General features: G+C 39.0%; 1 protein-coding gene and 1 long non-coding RNA gene across 3 annotated transcripts in view; one reads left to right on the top strand and one right to left on the bottom strand.

Annotated features, from left to right (window-relative positions):
• The window catches only part of Zc3h12c (zinc finger CCCH-type containing 12C), a 59,601-nt gene extending 37,743 nt beyond the window's left edge, over positions 1 to 21,858 (bottom strand). Inside the window, exon 1 of the mRNA XM_045145623.1 lies at positions 21,770 to 21,858. Within this exon, the coding sequence (XP_045001558.1) occupies positions 21,770 to 21,793 (24 nt within the window). The 5' untranslated portion in view covers positions 21,794 to 21,858. The remainder of the gene's footprint in view (positions 1 to 21,769) is intronic.
• Positions 21,095 to 21,970, top strand: part of LOC123459362 — a 46,112-nt gene continuing 45,236 nt past the window's right edge. For both annotated transcript variants that reach the window (XR_006636243.1, XR_006636244.1), the window contains exon 1: positions 21,095 to 21,152. This is a non-coding gene — a long non-coding RNA (uncharacterized LOC123459362). The remainder of the gene's footprint in view (positions 21,153 to 21,970) is intronic.

Genomic DNA, 21,970 nt, shown 5'->3' on the forward strand with positions numbered 1-21,970 from the left:
ATGAAAGTTCCAATACCAGGACATATTAGGATGTGGCCCTCAATGTAGTCCACCCAAATAAAGTGTATGCTAGGAAAGTGTACCTTTCACATTCAACTACAGCCACAAGAAAAGAGAACTCAACTAAAACTGGAACCTGTACTTAAATCGTCAAATATAATTTAGATTAAATGAAGCTTAAAATCTGAAAAAGTATTCATATTGAATAGAAATTAATAGGGCAAGCATGATTTTGGATGTCTCTAATTTCAGCAATTAAGAGGTGGAGGCAGGAGAATCTCAAGGTGGAGGATGCATACACCTGTCTCAGAACAAAAGTGCAAGCAAGCAAACAAACAAAATGTATACTAATAAGAGATAATAAGGAAGATAACAAAAACTAATGAAAATGGCACTATTTGAGCATGCAGTGCAAATGAAAAAAGCTCCAAACATTTTCTGCTAACACTTCTTTCACTTACACTGCTATCTCTGGCATTTCTCACTGGTATCACTAAACAATTTTGATGGATGGGGAAGTTGGTTAAATTATGACCAAACTATAGCTATCTCCAAGGTCATAAAAATGACTAGTGTTTTTTTCCCAGTAGTGGTTTTTTTTTTATTTTGTTTTTATTTTTATTTATTTATTTGAAAGCAATAGACACAGAGAGAGAAAGAGGCAGATAGAGAGAGAGAATGGGCACGCCAGGGCTTCCAGCCACTGCAAACGAACTCCAGATGAGTGTGCCCCCTTGTGCATCTGGCTAACGTGGGTCCTGGGGAATCAAGCCTCGAACCAGGGTCCTCAGGCTTCACAGGCAAGCACTTAACTGCTAAGCCATCTCTCCAGCCCCACCCCCCAGTAGTGTTTTTAATAAAGACAGCTATATTTCCTGTCCATATCAATATTCATCTTTTGGACATCCAAAATTCTATTTTACTAGAAGCCATATTTGTTCCCCAAAATACTACACAACACAAACAGTATTTAAAAGCAGAAAAAAATAATTAGCTGGGTGTGGTAGTTTATACCTATAATCCCAGCACTTAGAACAGCTGTGTGTTCAAGGTCAACCTGGGCTCCACTGAGAGTTCCTGACCAACTTCGATTTCAGAGTGAGAACTTTTCTCAAGTTTAAAAATAAGGATGAAGCCGATGCTGGTGCATGCCTTTAATCCCAGCACTTGGGAGGCAGAGGTAGGTGGATCACCGTGAGTTCGAGGTCACCCTGAGATTACATAGTGAATTCCAGGTCAGCCTGGGCTACAGTGAGACCCTATCCCAAAAAACAAAACAGCAAAATAAATAAATAAAAGAGGAGGAATGAGAGAGGGATGTATATTAACTTAATCCTTAATTAGAAACAAAAATGGGCTTTTTTAAAAAAAAAAAAAAAGGGCTTGGGAGAATTTATTGAAAGAACATTATTATTGAACTCACAGGATTCAATAGGGGATGACATTCAATACTTGGGAGGTCAAAGACCAGGGCAGAACTCAGGGTTTTAGCTATAGAGCTTTAACAATACTCCATCTGATTTACCATTTATATTCTCTGACCTTACTGCAGTCTCGATTTCCCAAGACGGAATCTGACCAGTAGTTTAGGTAATACATTCACATGCCCAATTAGTGTGGCCAGAGGTTTGTATGACATGGAACCACCTGGAGATAGGTTGAAAATTTCTCAGGTGAAGTGATATTAACAAAAGCAGAAGGAAAGATAATGTTGGACAGAAACATTACAGGAAGATTCTATACAAGTCCCATAAAATTTACCAAAATGACTTTCAAAAGGAAAGAAAATGGAAGGAATGAAAGTAAAATTTTTAAACACTTTTTTTTTGGTTCATTTTTTATTTATTTGACAGCGACAGACAGAGAGAGAAAGACAGATAGAGGGAGAGAGAGAGAATGGGCGCACCAGGGCTTCCAGCCTCTGCAAACGAACTCCAGACGCGTGCGCCCCCTTGTACATCTGGCTAATGTGGGACCTGGGGAACCGAGCCTTGAACCGGGGTCCTTCGGCTTCACAGGCAAGCGCTTAACCGCTAAGCCATCTCTCCAGCCCGAAAGTAAAATTTTTAAAGGTGAACTAAATGAAGGGCAATAACATTAAATAAAAATGAAAATCTACATTTAAAAATTTTCTCATTTACAAAAAAGAAAAAGTAGGCAACACACATACACCCATGGAGAACAAAGGTACCGGTTGGCTTTTGCAACTGAAGTAAATCATATCTCAGTCCCAACTTCCCTTAAAGAATACTGTTGCAGCATAACATTCTAAAAACTTCATTCACCTTTGTCTATTTTTCAATTATCACTCATTTAATATATCCTCAAGTTCCAGTTAATGAATTCCTGATTATTTTCCTCTTCTCAATGTTTTCATTCTTGTAGACATGAGCAGCCCCTAGGCTAAGCTCTTAAGATTACTTACTTCATCTCCTTCCTTTAATAACCTCTAGGTAACTTCCTGACAAAGTCATTTCAAATAATATCACTCTTAGGCTAAACAGATAAACAGCTGTCAATCACAAGTTACTGATTCTCTGCTTTGTTGTCAAGGCTTTATTCACAACCTGGACCTCTTCTGGTCTTTTAATCTTTTCTTACAGGGAAGGAACAGTGACGGGAAGCTACAGGTCCTCAAGCAACTGTCCCAAGTGTTCTCTTGCATGGTTTCACTTATTCTGATCACATCTGTTTTTTCTAAGTCAAGTTCAAGTATTATATTTTCCATAGAACCTTCTTGGCCTTGTCTAGTTTGTATTGATCCCCCACTCCTTTGAATTCCATAATATGACCAGACTATACTGCACTTATTTATGAACCAGCATAAGCTTGAGAGTAGAACCAGCCATGTTTCTGTGATTCACATGTGCAACCTATTTGTAGCAGTGTACTGACCTCTGAAGATCCTTCAATGAAGAGCAAGATCAATAAAAACATAGGTCCTTGCATATTGAATGCAGGCGTTCATGTGAACAAAATGGCTACACTGATAGTTTTTGTTTCTGTGTGACAGAATGAATTTGTTCAAGAGCCCTCAACTGAGAATAGGGCCCCTATAAACTCTGATGTTGCCAACATTCAAGGAAACTCACTGCTTTCCGGATAAGAATAGACTTGCATACCAAAAAAATCTCTCAGTAACTTTAAACATACCCTTTATCCTAAGCTATTCTCACTTTTGATTGGAGAATGTTCTATTTTAGAGATGGCACAGAAACTGGATGAGACCCAAGACCCATTGATAAGTCAAGATGATAGCCGAACGCTCAACATGGGACTAGCCAACTCTAGCATATCTGTCAGGGTCCAGAAGAAAATGCAGTGTAAACTGTAACATAAACATTGCTCTCACTGCTAGCCCGACAATCAGCTCTAGGGTGACAGTGACTTACACCTATCAAAGCAGCAATCCAGAGGCTATGAAGAATTTAGCACTAAATCAGACTGCAAAAGGCCCCCATGGCTCAGGGAACATTGAGGCAGAGCCACAGAGTGGGTAGGAATATCCTGAGGAAAGGGCTCCCCACTACCCCACAGGGACTGCCTAGGCCTTCATGACCCCACACTAATACCAAAACCACACTGAGGAGGATCCCCACAGAATGGTAGCCAGGGAGAGGGGATAAAAGCGTAACTCTTTTTTTTTTGGTTTTGTAAGGTAGGGTCTCAGTCTAGCTCAGGCTGACCTGGAATTCACTAAGTAGTCTCAGGGTGGCCTCGAACTCTCGGCAATCCTCCTACCTCTGCCTCCCGAGTGCTGGGATTAAAGGCGTGCGCCACCACGCCTGGCAAAAGAGTAAATCTTGTGTGTGTGTAATATACATACATATATCATTAAAAAAACCAAGACAAAAAGAAAGGAAACCCAAATCTTTCAGTGACAGTGGCTCCTGATATTTCTGAAAGTTCATGGCCACTGCAGCCTCACTGGAGCACCACTGCAGCCTCTGCCTTCTGATGCACATGTCTAGGAGGAGGGCTTATGCAGGCAAAGCCCAGCCTCTATTGTGCTCCAGGACCTGAGACTTCATAGCTAAATCTTGCAAATTCTAGGTCTCAATGTTACAAGTCATATTCTCAAATAGTATTATGAATAAAAAGAACTGCTATTTTGAGTTATTTTTGCCTGGTTCTTTTATTTCTCAATTGGTCCAGAACTAAGGCAGGACAATAACACTTTCAAACTAACAATACTCAATAACAAAAGCAATTTTGCTATAAAAAGCTTTTTAAAAAAAGAGGGGTTCATAGTGACTACATAAAATAGCTTAGTCAACTTAATACATATGGAGGGATATAGTTATTTTAAAAGGAAGAATGAATTCAGGAATAAATATGAAGATAATTTTGCTCCTCAAAGTCAAGTCTTAATCTTAAAGCTTATATAAAAATCTTCATGTCACCAAGAGTAGATCTGTTTTGGGTTCAGACCCAAATATACTATATCCATAAAAATAGTACTAGTTTCCTATAACTTCAAAATGACCCATCATCATTTTAAAGACATTACCTGTACATGAAAATTTCATTAAAATGTTTTCTTGTGAAAATACTCATATTCCTGTTAAGTGTTTTTTTTTTAAAGATGATCTTTGTTTACAGTGGCTAGAGGACTGGGCAGGCCTATTCTCTCATTCTTTCTTTCTTTCTTTCCTCTCTCTCTCATAAATAAGTAAAATATCTTTAAAAAATAAAATTGAAAAGATGGCCTTCAATAAGTACAAGACCTATAAGTACTCAAGGAATAAAGAATTCTAAAAAGGTTCAGGGAATACATATGGCATCTAAAATGCTTATGTAGCAGGTTTCTAAAATAGGCAGGTAATGTTTGGGGAGAGTAGAAAAGAGGAAACTCATGAGAATGGCACATATAATTTTAAAAGAAGTAGAAACATAGGACATCACCCATGTTAACAAAAAAGTTATTCTTACATTAAGAATAACTGAAATTGCAGTTGGGAGATGGATCACTGGTTAAAGGTATTTGCTTCCAAAGCTTGACAGCCTGGGTTTCATTCCCCAGTTCCCACATAAAGCTGGAAGCACAAAGTGGCACACATGTCTGAAGTTCATTTTCAGTAGCCAGAGGTCTTAGTGCACCATGCTCACTTTCTCTCTCCTACTCTCTCTCTCTCCTTCAATCTCTCTTAAATAAATAAATGAAATTGCTCACTTGAAGATAAACAAACAACAAGATTTTAAAATACATAAAGTGTATGCATGACATTTTTTGACTTTTTTTTTTAATTTATTTATTTGAGAGTGACAGACACAGAGAGAAAGACAGATAGAGGGAGAGAGAGAGAATGGGCGTGCCAGGGCTCTTTGACTTTTAAAACAATATGATGGTAGATACGTGACACTGTCCATTACAGTAGTGATAACATTTATGAAATTATCATTCAAGCTCCATCAGATCTTATGTTCCTTTTCTATGCTGTTCTCTATACCATTCCATCCTTTTTACTTGGTATATGCTCATTTATAAGCCTGATAACTTAAGGCCGCTCCTACCAACTCAGGATGCATGCATGTCTGTTTTATTTTTTTTTAAGTATTGAAAATTGTACTTGGCAAACTAAGTTAAAATTGCTTGATAAAACTGACAGACACAGGGCTGGAGAGGTGGCTTAGCGGTTAAGCGCTTGCCTGTGAAGCCTAAGGACCCCGGTTCGAGGCTCGGTTCCCCAGGTCCCACGTTAGCCAGATGCACAAGGGGGTGCACGCGTCTGGAGTTCGTTTGCAGAGGCTGGAAGCCCTGGTGCGCCCATTCTCTCTCTCCCTCTATCTGTCTTTCTCTCTGTGTCTGTCGCTCTCAAATAAAAAAAAAAATAACCTGACAGACACAAAGAATAATCATGTCATAATTAAAGGAAGATTCTGTCATTAAGTCTGTCTATTATTTCTTACAGTCTAGAAGACAGAATGCAAATAATATATAAAATGCACATAAAGGAGCTCAGGAAAAAGATGCAGTGGGAAAAAATCAATACAAAAGGAACTGCAAAGTTACTTTGACCCAACAGAGGTGCTTTGTTAATTGTATACTTGCTCTAAATATCAACTCTTAAGAATCAAGTAGAGGGCTGGAGAGATGGCTTAGTGGTTAAGCGCTTGCCTGTGAAGCCTAAGGACCCCGGTTCGAGGCTCAATCCCCCAGGACCCACGTTAGCCAGATGCCCAAGGGGGCACACGTGTCTAGAGTTCATTTGCAGTGGCTGGAGGCCCTGGCATGCCCATTCTCTCTCTCTCTCTCTGTCTGCCTCTTTCTCTCTATGCCTGTCAATCTCGAATAAACAAACAAACAAACAAAATTAAAAATTGTAAAAAAAAAACCCAAAAGAATCAACTAGAAACTAGCCACTTCTGGGCTAGGGAAATGGCACAGTATTAAAAAAAAAAAAAAAGAAAAAAAAAAAAGAAAGGTAATTGCCTTCCAAGCCTGCTATTCAAGGTTCAATTCCCTAGTATCCATGCAAAGCCAGATGCACAAAGTGGTATATGCATCTGGAGTTGGCTTCAGTGGCAAGCGGTCCTGGTGCAACTATTCTCTCTCTCTCCTCTCCCTACCTTCTTCCTTCTCCCCCCTTAAATAGATTATAATGAATGAATAAATAAATTTATTCAGTCAACTTAAATAAATAAAAATATTTTAAGAAAGAAATTAGTGACTTCAGGATAAATTCTCTTGGATGGGGAAATGAAGTGTGTGTAATGATAGACTTGCAACGGCTTTGGATGTTAAGTAACCACATAGTGCTGGTTTTAGACAATGTCCTGGTGAACAAGAAAATGAAAACTATTAAGAAGCTTAAAAAGTGAATGGCAAGGGTTACCGGAGAGGTGTAAAGGGGGTGGGAACTACTCAAAAGTAATGACAGCATGAATCAGGATGAGAAACCTCCCTTCTGGTTAGCTAGTTAAAAGATATAACTCTTAATAAGGTTGGTGTAAGGAATTATCCAGATATAAGTGTCCTGTAAAGGGGGGGGGGGCTTAACTCTAAAATCACAGGCTCTGACTGGTAAATCCCAGTACCAGAACTGGATTACCCCTCACAGAGGCTGTTGGTCGGGGAGGCCCATGAGGTCCCCAAACCAATACAGGCTATTGGTACAGCATTTAAGCACCAAAGCAAAAAGGTATGAATCCATCCCTAAAGACACCACAGGACACAGACATAGGACATCCAGAGATCATGCTGAAATATAGAAGGAAGCCACTTCCTGCTGGCTGGCCCTCACAGTGCCAGAAAGTGCTATGCAAGCTGCTAGGGAAAATAGCCACCAACAGTGGGAGCAAGCAGAGATCCTGCAAGCTACAAAATCAACCAACTTGGCAATATGTACACATGTACACACCTATGCAATAGTGGCACACAACCTATGCAGTAATCAATGGCTCTCTGATTGAAGATGAGGCCAGATAAGTATGAAAGAACTCACACCTGATATTGAGAACCAAATTAGAATCCTATGGATAGGAAGGAAGGTCATAGACTTTAGAGAGAAGCTCTCACTATTCTTTGGCTAAAAATAGACTATATGGTCATCAAAAAGTCTTTAAAAGAACTATACATGTCCCCTTTAATCCATGCTGCTCTCACTCTTGATTTGAAAATCAGCTTTTTATATATGGTAGCATATACTGGGGAGAACCAAGATCCATCAATAGCATAAGAAAAGATTGCCTGGCAGGAAACCCATCATCTCTACCACATCTGCCAGGGCCTAGGAGACACTGCAGAGGAGATGGTGATTTAAAAATGTGTGCTACTCTCAGAGATAGCCTGACAATGTTCTCCAGGAAGATGGTGGTAGACATTGAGAAGATCAAAAAAAATCACCAAAGCAGAAAGCTTAACACTAAAGCAGAGAGCTTAACACTAAAGGAGAATTATAATGTACCCACCAAGGGTCATGAAACATTGTGGAAGAGGGGGCTAAAAGACATAAAAGCTACAGAGTGGGATGGTGTACCCTGAGGCATTGTCCCACCCATAAAGACTTGGTAAATTTCTGACCCTATGGTGAATATCAAGAACCCCGCTGAGGAATGCCCTCAGTGTAATGGAGGCAGGGGAGAGGGGATATAAAAGTATAACCCAATGGGAGCAATATTTCATACTGTGAAGTTCATCAAAATAAAAACACTTATACTATTTGGAAAAAGGAAGGTGTTCAGAGGGAATAGGAGGGGACAAAGGAGGAAGACTGCGAATATAATCAAAATATATTATATACATATATCAAATTGTCAATAACTTTTTAAATAAAAAAGTGAATGGCTTTGCCACAAGGAAGTTAAAACATTTCAATACAGTATTTCATTGTGGATTTCTATTGTTATCAGAAGGTAATACAATAACTTACATATTAAGAATTCTGGAGCTTGAAAGATGTTCAGCAGATAAGGCACTTGCTTGTAATGCCTAATGACTCAGGTTTGATTCCCCAGTACCCACATAAAACCAGATGCACAAAGTGGCTCATGCAAGTGAAATTCGTTTGCAACAGCTGGAATTCCTAGTGTACCCATTCTTTCTGTCTCTTTCTCTTCTCTTTCTGCTTGCAAACAAATAAAGAATTCTGAGTATTTAGGACAAGGTTCCTTCAAAATACTCATGACCAACTGCCCTGTGAAGTATATGAAAACCTGTAAAGTATTTTATTTTATTCTACTCTGTTCTATTTTACTTGTTATTCTAGAGATCAAACCCAAGGTCTCACACACGTTCAGCCAGTACTTTGTCAATGACCTAAATTCCCAGGCCCCCAATTCATAAATTTAAAAATTTCATGTGATTCTAAGGAAAATTATGAAATCTCACATTGTCACTGCTCTGTCCTGCCTGGGATGTGAACTGCCCCTTTGTCCAGTGTTTCTGCTGATTTAATGACTTAGAAACCATCCAGGTTGTCACACTGCCATGGTATCCCAGTGCTTGCTTAAAAGGTTCAGTACTAGCTGCAGTTTAGGGCATCCAAGGATCTTAAATTGTATCCTCCACAGAAGGGATTACTGTACTTCCTCTAGGAGGACATGACTCTGTTCATTAACTCACTGTGGTAACTTTATGTGACAAAGTTATAATGTATCACAAGAATCCACTGTAATCTTTCCTTCTCTTAAAAATCCTAACAGAGGGCTGGAGAGATGGCTTAGCGGTTAAGCGCTTGCCTGTGAAGCCTAAGGACCCCGGTTCGAGGCTCGGTTCCCCAGGTCCCACGTTAGCCAGATGCACAAGGGGGGCACACGCGTCTGGAGTTCGTTTGCAGAGGCTGGAAGCCCTGGCGCGCCCATTCTCTCTCTCTCCCTCTATCTGTCTTTCTCTCTGTGTCTGTCGCTCTCAAATAAATAAATAAAAAAAAAAATTAAAAAAAAAATCCTAACAGAGCTACAGTCTCTAACACTAGTTTTCACTCAAAAATGAGAACATCCTGGGAGTTAGACATTGTAGATGCAGCAAAAACAAAGTGAGTCATTTTATCAAGGTTACAGCATAGTATATGTGGAGAGGTAGGGAAAGAATGTTAAATGCATCTCAGATGATGGTAGCTTATTTGATTAAGAAAAACGTGAAAGGAAATGTGTACCAGAGTCATGGTATGAGAGTGGGTGCCACTGCAAAATTCATATGTTGGGATGTGATTCCTAATATAATAGTTTTAAGAAGTAGGCTGGGGCCTTTGGGAAGTGATTAAGTGTTATGAATCAAAGAAAGATCTTGAACATTATGATTTAGGAAGGTGGGGTGGAAATTCCACATCTTAACATGTTCATCTTTGGTTCTCTTTAAGTTGCAAGACTGTAGTTTGCAGAAAGGATTTGGCTTTATTCTGAGATGGGAAACTACAAGGTTTTAAGAGAGAAGTGATGTACAGGTTTCATATTAATTATCTCATAAATTCGGGCTTATTTCTTTACATTTATCTGTGTTACACTGATCCTATTCTATTTCTATGACTACCATAAATTAAGAACTGTAGATTATAATACACTGGGTACTTTATATATACAAGTCTTTTATTTTTACATTTCCTCTCCCCTCATTGTCATATTTTTATCCTAACAATTTTGTATGTAAGTGTTCCCAGATATTTATGAGACATGTATGTATGTATATATGTATGTATGTATGTATGTATCCCAATGCCTCAATGTTCTCAACTGTGGGGAATAGAAGTATATGACTGTTTTGAAATTGAATGAGCTAACAGACACAAAACTCTTAACTGTGTCAGGCACTTAATTATTATTGACTAACACTAGTTACATGTTTATGTTCAAATATATCACACTACGCATAGCTCTTCAAAAATCATTTACAGAAACACATTTTTCTCCTATATCAAAGATTTAGGAAAAGCCAGGAATGTGTATCGCATAAAATGATTTGATGAGGTGATTGTATCCAGGAAGCTGAGGCAGAAGGATTTAAGTTCCAGTCCGGTCTGGCTATATAGCATGATCCTATCTCAAAAAAAAAAAAAAAAAAAAAAAAAAGCAGGGCTGGAGAGATGGCTTAGGGGTTAAGCACTTCCTGTGAAGCCTAAGGACCCCGGTTCGAGGCTCAATTCCCCAGGACCCACGTTAGTCAGATGCACAAGGGGGCACACGCATCTGGAGTTCGTTTGCAGTGGCTGGAAGCCCTGGAGCGCCCATTCTCTCCTTCTCTCTCTCTCTCTCTCTCTCTCTCTCTCTCTCTCTGTTGCTCTCAAATAAATAAATAAAAATAAACAAAAAAAACTAAGCAAACATCATCACACATTTTTTTCTTTAACTTACTAAGTACTATGGGTGATATTAATAGGCTACCTGCTATAGACCAAGGGGAGGATATACATGAGGAGTATATTTACTAATATTTCACTAAGAATTTTTGTGTATCTAATCATTGAGACTGACTTGTCATTTTCTGTAACTTACTCACTTTGCTGCTTAAAAGAAACATGGTTATTTCATTAAGCTATTTCTCAATAGCCAATGCTCAACTACTATAGATCTTTGTCCTTATGCCATTATTTCTAGAGACCTGATTTACTGGGTATTTAGCTATAAGAACCAATACCATGCCATCTACTCTGTCCAAACCTAACCTAGTAACCTGAAGAAGTTACTTGTCCTCTTTTCCAACATCACCATTGGAACAAGCTTATTAGGACTGTGAGTTAATGCACAGAACAGTGTCTGTCCCACAGTAAATGTAAAGTATACGTTTAAAAATCTCTACAAGTGAAATTGCAGTACAAAAATTAAAAACTTGATTTACACTATGTGCTCTGTATTCTCATTAACACAATTCTAAACATTCTGTTCTTGTTAATATAGAAGAATATTATGCAACAGTTATTATTGTGTTGCACTTGCTGTTCTAGCCAAGTATTTACAGAATCAAGATATCAAATGGGGGCTGGAGGGATGGCTTTGTGGTTAAATCATTTGCCTGCAAAGCCAAAGGGCCCAGGTTCGATTCCCCAGGACCCATGTTAGCCAGATGCACAAGGGGGATGCATGCATCTGTAATTCGTCTGCAGTGGCTGGAGGCCCTGGTGTGCCCATTCTGTCTTTCTTTCTCTCTCTCTTTCTCTCTCTCTCCCTCCCTCCCTCTTTCTCTGTCAAATAAATAAAAAATAAAAATTAATTTAAAAAGATATCAAATGATTTGAGAGTTCACATGCCCTATTATCTTTCTTGGTTCATGACAGCATATTCCATAAAACATCTATAACAATGTTTCTGAAAAGGAAAATAAACATAACATTTAGTTTAGAAAAGTCAAAGGTTTGTTTTTGTTTTATAAGAAAAAATATTTAAGATGAATGTGCTGTGAAATACTTTGGCTAGTGAGGATAATTAGAAAATGTTAACTGGCAAAAATATGTGAAAGACGGTTTGCAACTAGGGATGTAGAACTTATTTAATGGAGGGCAAAAGCAGGAGGAAGAGACAGAAAACAGAGTTGTAATTAGAAGATGATGTAACAAGACTTGAAAGGAAACATGCGTTATTTCTATAAAAAGCACAAATTATTCATTTCCGTTTAACAATGTAGATAAGAGATGGTGAAAACTCATTTTAAAATACATGTAGAAGCCAAAGGAAGGGGAAGATACAAAGTGGCCTTAGTATTCATGACCTCACAGGGGCTGATGCTACCTACACAAGACCTGCATAGTAGGAGGGAAAAATGATGGCATCAAAATAGAACAGACACTAGTTAGAAAGAAGGAATCAAAAAAAGGGAGGAAGGGGCTGGAGAGATGGCTTAGCGGTTAAGTGCTTGCCTGTGAAGCCTAAGGACCCCGGTTCGAGGCTCAGTTCCCCAGGTCCCACGTTAGCCAGATGCACAAGGGGGCGCACGCGTCTGGAGTTCGTTTGCAGAGGCTGGAAGCCCTGGTGCGCCCATTCTCTCTCTCTCCCTCTATCTGTCTTTCTCTCTGTGTCTGTCGCTCTCAAATAAATAAATAAATAAATAAAAATTAAAAATAAAAATAAAAAAAGGGAGGAAGAAAGGGGGTAGTGGGAGGGAATTATGATTATGATATTGTAAGAAGCTTACAATAGATTGGTATGCACAAAGTAGTGTATGTATCTGGATTTCATTTGCAGCAGCAAGACCCTGGCGTGTCCATACTCTGTCCCTGTCTGTCTCTCTCTCTCAAATAAATAAGTAAATAATAATTTTTAAGCATACCAATCTATTGTAAGCTTATGTTTAACTGCTATTGATATTTTTCAGAACATGTGTATAGCAGCAGGGAAATCTTGTGTTACAAACAGCCAGAGTATAAGCAGATGGTCAGCAGTTAAGAGTGCTTATCACATATGCATGAGGGCTTCTGAGACCAGAGATCACCAAGTCTGACTCCCCAGAAACAATATAAAAAGCTGAGTGTGGACACACACACACACACACACACACACGAATAATTTTATAATTTTATTAAGTAGCAATGTGGGAAGAGGAATTATTATAGCTTTAACCATTTTGCTAATTTATAAGAACTATAACTACTGAAAAGTATAACAATTAGCAATCTGTAATTTCAGTCTGCAATTTCAGCCAGTGCAATAAAACAAGAAAAATGGGTATTTGAAATATTGAAGAAACTGGTATTATTGAATTAAATATCCTAGAAATCAAAATCAAGAGACAACTGAAAAAGAATTGGAACAAACTCTTATGATTTATCTAGCAGGGCACAAAAGAGTTTGGTAAGACAGATAGATGATTATATGAAAATAACTTTCTTTTATACTAGCCACTACCAGGTATAAAACATAGTATTGATTATTTCTTACTCAAAGTATATGGGACCAGAACTGTTTTGGATTTTGTGCATGTGGGGATTCTAAAATATTTTGTATACATAATGATGTATTTTGAAGATAGTACCCAAATCTAAATATTAAATTCATTTTTGTTTCACCTGCACAGGGCCCAAAGTAATTTTACATAATATTTTATTAACTTTATGTAGCAAATAAAGTTTCATAGTATAAAATTTTTCACTTGTCCCATCATGTTGATACGGAAAAAGTTTTGGATTTTGTAGCATTTCTAATTTGAAATTAGGTGACATTCACTTCATATATAATGAGAAATTGCTCATAATAAACAATTACAGCTAAGAACTTAAGTGTTTCAATGCCTATCACCAGCCAATCCTAGGAATAATAACATATATGATTTTGTCAATATAGCAAGTATTCTTCTTATTATTACTTTAAAGGTAAGGAAAGTTTGATTTCAGGAGATGAAAAAGAAACTTACCCAAGATCTCATCCATTACCAGCAAGGATCACAACAGAAACTCAACTGGTTTCACTGACTCCAAAACATGCTCCTTAGCACCACGCCCATTCTTCTCTATCAAATTAACAACATCGACATCAAAAAAGGACTGTGTGTAGAGCTGGAGAGATGGCTTACCGGTTAAGCACTTGCCTGTAAAGCCTAAGGACCCAGTTCGAGGCTTGATTCCCCAGGACCCACATTAGTCAGATGCACAAGGGGGCGCATACATCTGGAATTCATTTGCTGTGGCTGGAGGCCCTGGCATGCCCACTCTCTCTCTATATATATGCCTTTCTCTCTGTGTCTGTCATTCTCAAGTAAATAAATAAAAATAAACCAAAAAAGATTTTAAAAAAGGACTGTGTGGAGAAACAGTCATGGGTACATAGAAATGGACCCTTGTGCAGCTAAGAGAAATACAAATTGGTGACTTTTTCTAGAGGGTGGTTGTCATGATCATGTCAGAATGAAAAATGTGTTAAATACTATTTATATCCATATCAATTATAGTCATTTATTACATAGTTTGTTATACTGAAAAGGTTACTATCTGTGTGCCCAGAAATTTATGTGCTCACTTCTGCTAGTCTTTCCAACTTAGTAGTGTATAACTGTTTATAACAGGCCCTTATGCTTTTCTTATGTCTGCTGTTTCAATTGTACTGTCTCTTTGATCATTTCTAATCCTACTTGGATCTTTTCTCTTTTCTTTTTTTTTATTTTGGTTTGGTCACAACCTAAAGATTCATTATAAAATTAATTAAAGTGAAGTACTTGACTGTACTGAATGCCATCTAGCCTGTAAAAATAACCCCAGAAGAAAATATTTAAGATCACAGGAAATCATTTAGGAAAGGCAAGAGATAAAACTATGCCTTTTGAAATGAAAAGAAGGATGTTAATATTTTAAATTACTCTAAATGAGAATAATAGGTAATTTCCATTATCATTTTATGCTTTTTTGTGTTTTACGTATGTGACAAAATATACCAAAATATTAAACTCAAATTCCATTTTAAAAAATAGACTAAAGTAATCAAAATTGGCAGTTTGGAAAACATTTTTCCCATTTAAAACTATTTTTCTTAGATATGGTATTGTAAATTTTACTTTAATTCAATTTATGCTCATAATCTTCATGTTACTTAATGTACTTTTTAACTTTAGCAAAACCATAATTAATGCATTTCCAAAAAATAGTTAATTTATTACACATTATAAATCTTCTACATCTATACTAGTTAAACTGTAGTTAAAATTCCAGATAGGTTTTAATACATAAAATCACTAACACAGCAGGGTTAAAGAAAATGACATAAACATTTAAAAAAATATAACTTGGGGTCTGGGAAAATGGCTCAGTTGGTAAAGTGCTTTCTGCACATGCAAGGGACCTGAGTTCAGATTCCCAGCACCCACAGAAACATGGGGCACTATGGCACTTGCTGTAATCCCCACAGCAGGGAAGCAGAGAGAGAAGGATTGGTAGTGGGTTTCTGGTTAGCTAGTCAGTGACAAAGGCCTGTCTCAAGAAATAAGGGGGAGAGTGATTGAGGAAGACACTGAATGTTGACCTCTGGCCTCCTCTCCTGCATCTGCATATACACATACATGGAATACAAATGGACCTACCAAGCAAAGCATAAGATGACAGTGAGATAGATTCCATTCTATGAGCAAACTATTCTCTGTAAGTGCACCAAACAATGCAGATAAATTACACAGTGAAAGCCAAGATCTGAAACAGACTAAGTCCCAAAATACAGATAAAATTAAGCCCACATAATTCTGAATAGAAAATGAGTACAGATGACTAAGAACAAAAACTAATTTTAGCTTTATCCTAAAAGACATAAAGTCAAGGTTTAAAATGCCTTTGAAAAACCAAATGAATAAACTTATCTATTGACAACAGAATTTAAATTTTATGTAAGTTTTATATCTGGTAATTCCAATTACTCAAGACAAAACTAAGAGCCAGGGATTAAGTAGAAAACCAAAATAAATAACTAAAGCCTCTATCCAATAAAAGTAATGGATACTGCTAAATCACATTGTATAATAGGTGAATGTGTTCTTTGTGTCAAAACTGTTTATTCATTATCTTACATCAGTAAAAACAATACTACCAAATAGTGTTTGATGGGTAAGAAAGAAAGGTGAAGTTAAGTCTTACATAGGACCAGAGTCATTTAGACTAGGGTCTAACTGATATCAGAAGCCTCACCTGCTCTCTCCATGCAGTGCAAACTTTTATTCTTTAACCTACATTAGCTGAGCATCTTCTCAGCATTCAGCCACTGCCTAGAAGCTTTCCTTTTACATGTACTATTAGCTGGCTGACATCAATTTCCACAGTCTAGAGTAGTAATCATCTGTAAATTAGAGGGAATGAATGACAAGGTCAGCAAAGAGTAGCTAATACAAGGAGAGAAGACCCAATATCACTGATGTGGGCCAACATAAATGATTCCTGCTTCCTCCCATAAAACTAAAACAAATAAAAACAAACAGCATAACGAGTACTGCTATTTAGTTTAAGATAAACTGAAAATCTCTGCAGCCTGGGCCATGTTTTGTAGCATGTATAGATGTCAGTTTCATCACCCAGAAGATACATGAAACAGTAGTCTATGTCTTATGGAGTTGTTGAACTAAATTAGATAATGTGAATAAAGTACAACACTGTGACTGGCACATGAGAGTTATTATCTTTCAAAATAAGTGAATCATGGACCACATATTGTTTGAAAAATACATAAAATTAATTCATATGAGGCCATGATTCTTCCATCTGAAACAGCTAAACTATTTTTCTCTTAAACACTAACTTTTTTGGAAATTTCAATTTTAAAAGTTTGTGCTCCTGTTTAGAGGAATAATTAAGGTTAATTCTATTCTTAAAAGGCAAGCCTGTATTGTTCTTTAAGATAATAAATATATCCTAAATTAATATTTAATGTTTGGTACCAATTGTATCTGTTCTACATTGATTATTGAAATTATATTTTATGCATCTACTTGTTTGCTTTATCATTAAGAACATTAATAGATTCATTGAAAGTACTGTATGTCTGGGGAGATAGCTTAGTGGTAGAGAACTTGCCTAGCTTGAGTGAAGTCTTGAGTTTGATCCCCAGAGACACAATAAATAAATAAATTAAATCATGTAAAATACTACATGGTTTTTAAACAATTAAAAATATTCACTAGGTATCTATTTTATATCAAACTTTGTAGAAGAAATTTGCTAAAATGATATAGCTTACAGAATCCTTGCCCTCAAGGATTGTGAAGACTACTGACAGATTAAAAAAAGGTTAGGCACAGTAATTAGGATAATCAGCATTTTATATTATCATTTACTCCTTATGAGAAACATATGCATTTAATTTTACAGGTAAAGAGCAATGACATAGCAAGAAAACAGAAATGAAGAAACTGTCATATAACTTGTAGGTGATATGAAGAAATAACACAGGATTGAGCAATTAAATTTGCTGGAAAGTTAGGAAAAGCTTGTGATATATTTTTGCTTAAATTCCAAATATAAATTCTGTAAAGTTTAGCTATATGAGTAAAAAATAACTTTAAGAGTATTTATTGTGCTGGTGAAATGGCTTAGAAGTTAAGGTGTTTGCCTGTAAAGCCTAAGGACCCCTGTTTGATTTCCCAGGACCCACGTAAGCCAGATGTACAAGGGGGCACATGCGTCTGGAGTTAGTCTGCACTGGCTTGAGACCCTGGTGTGCCCATTCTCTCTTTCTCTTCTCTCTGTCTGCTTCCTTCTTTTCTCTCTCTCTCTTTCTCATAAATAAATAAATAAATAAAATAATTTAGAAAGAATATTTATCAAAATAGTTTTTCCAGGGTAAGGACATTTCAGATTCATATTTATTTTTTTTCTTAATCAACTTATACTACATCAATAAATTAAAATATAAGTAGAAAAGCAAGTATTAGTATTACATATTAGTGTATATCAAATTGTCAAGGATTTTAATAGTTAATGTTTAATTTGAAAAGTATGAAATCAGCCCTCTTACTCTTTGTTAATGGGCGCACATATCAATACAACTTTTTTAGTAAAGCTTTATTCTCTTTCATCATTCTGTCTAGAAATACATCCTAAAAAGAAGACACCAAGAAAGTTTTTATTGAGATGTACAAACAAAGCATTATGTTAAGGAAAACACAAGTGTCTACTGAAATGAGAGAATAGTTAGACAAAATAACATTGTTAGGAAAAAAATGTCCAAAATATGTGTAATGATGTAAGAAAATACTTAGTGTATATTGGAACAGGAAAGTTGGATTTAACTCTATAAACAATATAAAGTCTCAGTATATAGGAAAGTGGCATATATGTTCTGTTCTTTTTAGAAACTCCCAAGAAAGATGATGCTATTATAGAATTTAAACTTCCTAATAACTGGTGAGTCTTTTAACATGCATTAGGTTACACAGATCTTAATATATCTTAGCAGGGACAGAGCATGGCTAAGTTAGACCCCGCACTCTCATAATTAACCATGGATCAATGCCACAGACCTATGACACATATCACCATGTAAGACAGTAAGCTTTTTTAGAGTACTTAGCAGACTGGAGAGCAAACTCCAGTCCCAATATTTTAAGATTAAATTTGAATGTGCTTCAGTTAGTGTTCATTATTCACTATCTTATTGATGTGGCATTTCTCTTCCTAAGGCAAATGGCATCTCATGACAGTACTTGGCCTCTTGATCACCCACTGCTGTCACCGCTCCAGTTAGGGGCTCACCCACTTTGCTTTCCTGCCCCAGGTCCCTGACTCACTTGGTAATGACTCTCACCAGCTCCAGCTGCTTGGATCCTAACTTTGAGGCCTTCCTTAGAATCTGCATTTCTTACAGATATTCCAGTAAGTATTCTTTTCTTTTTTTTTAATTTTTTTTTTTTTAATTTGAGAGTGACAGAGACAGAGAGAAAGACAGATAGAGGGAGAGAGAAAGAATGGGCGTGCCAGGGCTTCCAGCCTCTGCAAACGAACTCCAGACGTGTGTGCCCCCTTGTGCATCTGGCTAACGTGGGACCTGGGGAACCAAGCCTCGAACCGGGGTCCTTAGGCTTCACAGGCAAGCGCTTAACCGCTAAGCCATCTCTCCAGCCCATTATTTTCTTTTTATAATTGATCCTTTTCGAGGTTAGGAACCTTACTCTGCACCTAGATTAATAGTTATTTGCCAATGGAACAGAAGTTCACCAACTTCAAATGAGCAATAACTAGCATATATTCATCTGTAATCTTACAGTCCAACAGTAAAAAAAATCTTTTTAAAAATCCTTGTTTCTTTAAAACTGCACTAAATCCGAAAGAAAAAAGTTCTAAATTTACATGAAAATGAGAAGCATTAAAAATATATGCTAGCAAAACCTTTACACATTTATAGCAATCAAACACAGGATCTGCTAGGACTAAGACAAGGGAATCCAACTGTAGATGAGGAAAATACTTTAAAGATACATTTTCTTTTTAAAAAATATTTGTTAGTTATTTGAGAGACACAGAGAGAGAGAAGCACAGAGAGAGAGAGAGAGAGAGAGAGGGAGGGAGGGAAGGAGGGAGGGAGAGAGAATGGGAGCAACAGGGCCTCTAGCCACTGTAAACAAACTCCAGATACATACGCCAACTTGTACATGTAGCTTACATGGGTCCTGGGGAATTGAGCCTGGATTTTTGGCTTTGCAGGCAGATGCCTTAACCACTAAGCCATCTCTCCAGCCCTAAAGATAGATTTTATATTAACCACTTGGTATCCAATTTGCTAGATGTAACCCAGTAGCATAGCTTCACAAAATCCTGCAATATAAAATAGGCTCATTTTTATTATGGCAGTTAAAACAAAAATTTGGTAAAAGGAAATGACTAATACAAACTCCATCAACATAGAAGCATTAAAAGTTTCTGTTTCCTACCCTTTAATATTTTCCATTATACTAAAATATAGACTTTCATTATTAAATGGAAGCTAAAAATATTGATCCTTTTGTTATTTTATTTAAAAGTTCATTTGGATACAGGCTCTAGCTCAGTGGAGAGTACACAGCATGCAGAAACTCCTGGTGGAAACTCTAGCATCAAGAAGGAAGAACAAAAACAGCTCATTTTATCTTGTTTATAGTGTTTACTTTTTAGTGCCCAGATGCTAGAGGTAGAACTGTAACTTACTTAAAAAGTAAGGCCAGTTCTTCAAATAAAAGTGCATAAACATTTTTAAAATTATGGATTCATATTCACTAAACAGACCACTTTTGATGTTTTCATGGCAGCTTCGCTTAGACAGATTTAGGTAACTTCAAGTAAGCATGCTGAACTGGAAGGAAAGACATGAACAGAAGGGCAAGTCTGCAAGACGCAAGGTCCTGGATTGTCCCAATGAGACTGATTCCATAAATTTTTAGTGACACACTATCCACATATTCAAAGGTAAGAGAATTGCAAGATAAAAAATTACTACCAAAATTAATAGCATATATAAGGGGTTAAATAAATTAAAGCCATATCCCTTATACCCTTGATTTTTTTTTTTTCCAGACTCGGCTTTGCTATCTAGCCCAGGCTGACCTTGAACTCCTGACCCTCCTGCTTCATCTAGGTGCTGAGGATTGCTGTTCTTTGCTGTACTCATGGTATATTATGGGTCTTGGGAAGTCTATAAAGTATATTTGAGGCATGTCCTCTGTTTTCTGCTTATGTTAGTATTAGCACATGAAAATCTCCACAAACAAGGGAAGGACCCGTACAACTCCCCCAAATTTCTAACTATAGAGTATTAGGCCCAAGTATCTGCTTATATTCCAAGATGGTTTAAAGAAAAAAAAAAAAGATACGAATCAATAAGCGCTTGATGGGCCTGGAGATACACCAATAAGTCTCGCAACCAATAGAAAAACTTTCCCTAAATGTGGATTAGTGTTTCATCTCTTTACCACAAAACTCAAACACAAGCAGAGTGTTAACAGATATCCAATTGGCAAGAGACCCAGTTAGAGTAATGAATGCTTGGAAGCTACCGCTGTTTTGAAGGACTTTAAGGAATAATACAGGACGAAACGGTTTAACGACGAAAAGCGGGATTCATTTCTCTAAGTTACAAACAGAGCACCTCGTTGCAGGGAGTTAAAACATGTGAAGAAGACAAGCTAAACAGGACCTAGCACGGAAAAGGACATCAGGCAGGGCCGAGGGGTGATGGGGGCGGGGGAGGAGAGAGGAAAGAGGGCGGAGGGGTTTTCCTCAGGACCGGCCCGGAGGGGGAATGGAAGGACGGACGATAAACGCCGACAGCCGGCCGGGGCTGGATCCCAGGTACCGGGTGATGCCCGCCTCCCCCACGAGCGCGCGACGGTCCCGGCGCAGGAGCACGGCCCGCCGTGGGTCCGTTTCCAGGCGCGGCGGCCGTGGCCCGCCTCCATGTTCGCCGGCCGAGCCCGGGGGCGGCCGGGCGGCCGGGCGAGTGGACCAGCGTCCTAGGCCGCGGGCCGGAGGACGGGCTCACCTCGCCAGGCACCCCGCGGGAAGAAGGATGCGCGGCGCGGCGCGGCGGGGGCTCGGCGACGCGGGGCCGGGGAGCCGGCGCGGCCTGGGCCTGGGCAGCCTCGGGTGCGGGTGCGGGTGCGGGTGCGGGTGCGGGTGCGGGGGGACAGCGCCCGCCCCAGCCCGGCGCTCGGGCGCGGCCTCCGCGGCCCGCGGGCCTCCCGCGTCCCGGTCCCTCGGAGCCCCTCGCCGCCGCCGGCGCCCTCCTCCCCGCACGCCTCGTTCCGAGGGCCGCTCTCCGGCATGCCACGGCTCGTCCCGCGAGGCCGGGCTCGCGGGCGGCGGCAGCGGCCACCCGGCCCGACCCGGCCCACACCGCCACCCGCCCCCCGCCGGCCCGGCCCGGCTCGCCCCGCGCTCCCGGCTCGGCTCGGCTCGCCTCCACCTACTTGCAGTCCTTTCTCCGCGGCCATCACAACAACATGCTCTGCAAGTCCCGGGCAGCCCCGGGGCCCTCCGGCAGGCGGCCGCCTCTTGCCTCGGCCCTGGGCCGCCGTGGCCGCCGCTAGGGCGCGGGCCAAGCGGGAAGCTCCCCCATGCCGCCCGCCTGCCCGGCTCGCAGCCGGCCGCCCGCCAGGGCCGCGGCTCCG

This window comes from Jaculus jaculus, chromosome 3 (genome assembly GCF_020740685.1).
Source record: "Jaculus jaculus isolate mJacJac1 chromosome 3, mJacJac1.mat.Y.cur, whole genome shotgun sequence".
Classification (NCBI taxonomy): Eukaryota; Metazoa; Chordata; class Mammalia; order Rodentia; family Dipodidae; genus Jaculus; species Jaculus jaculus.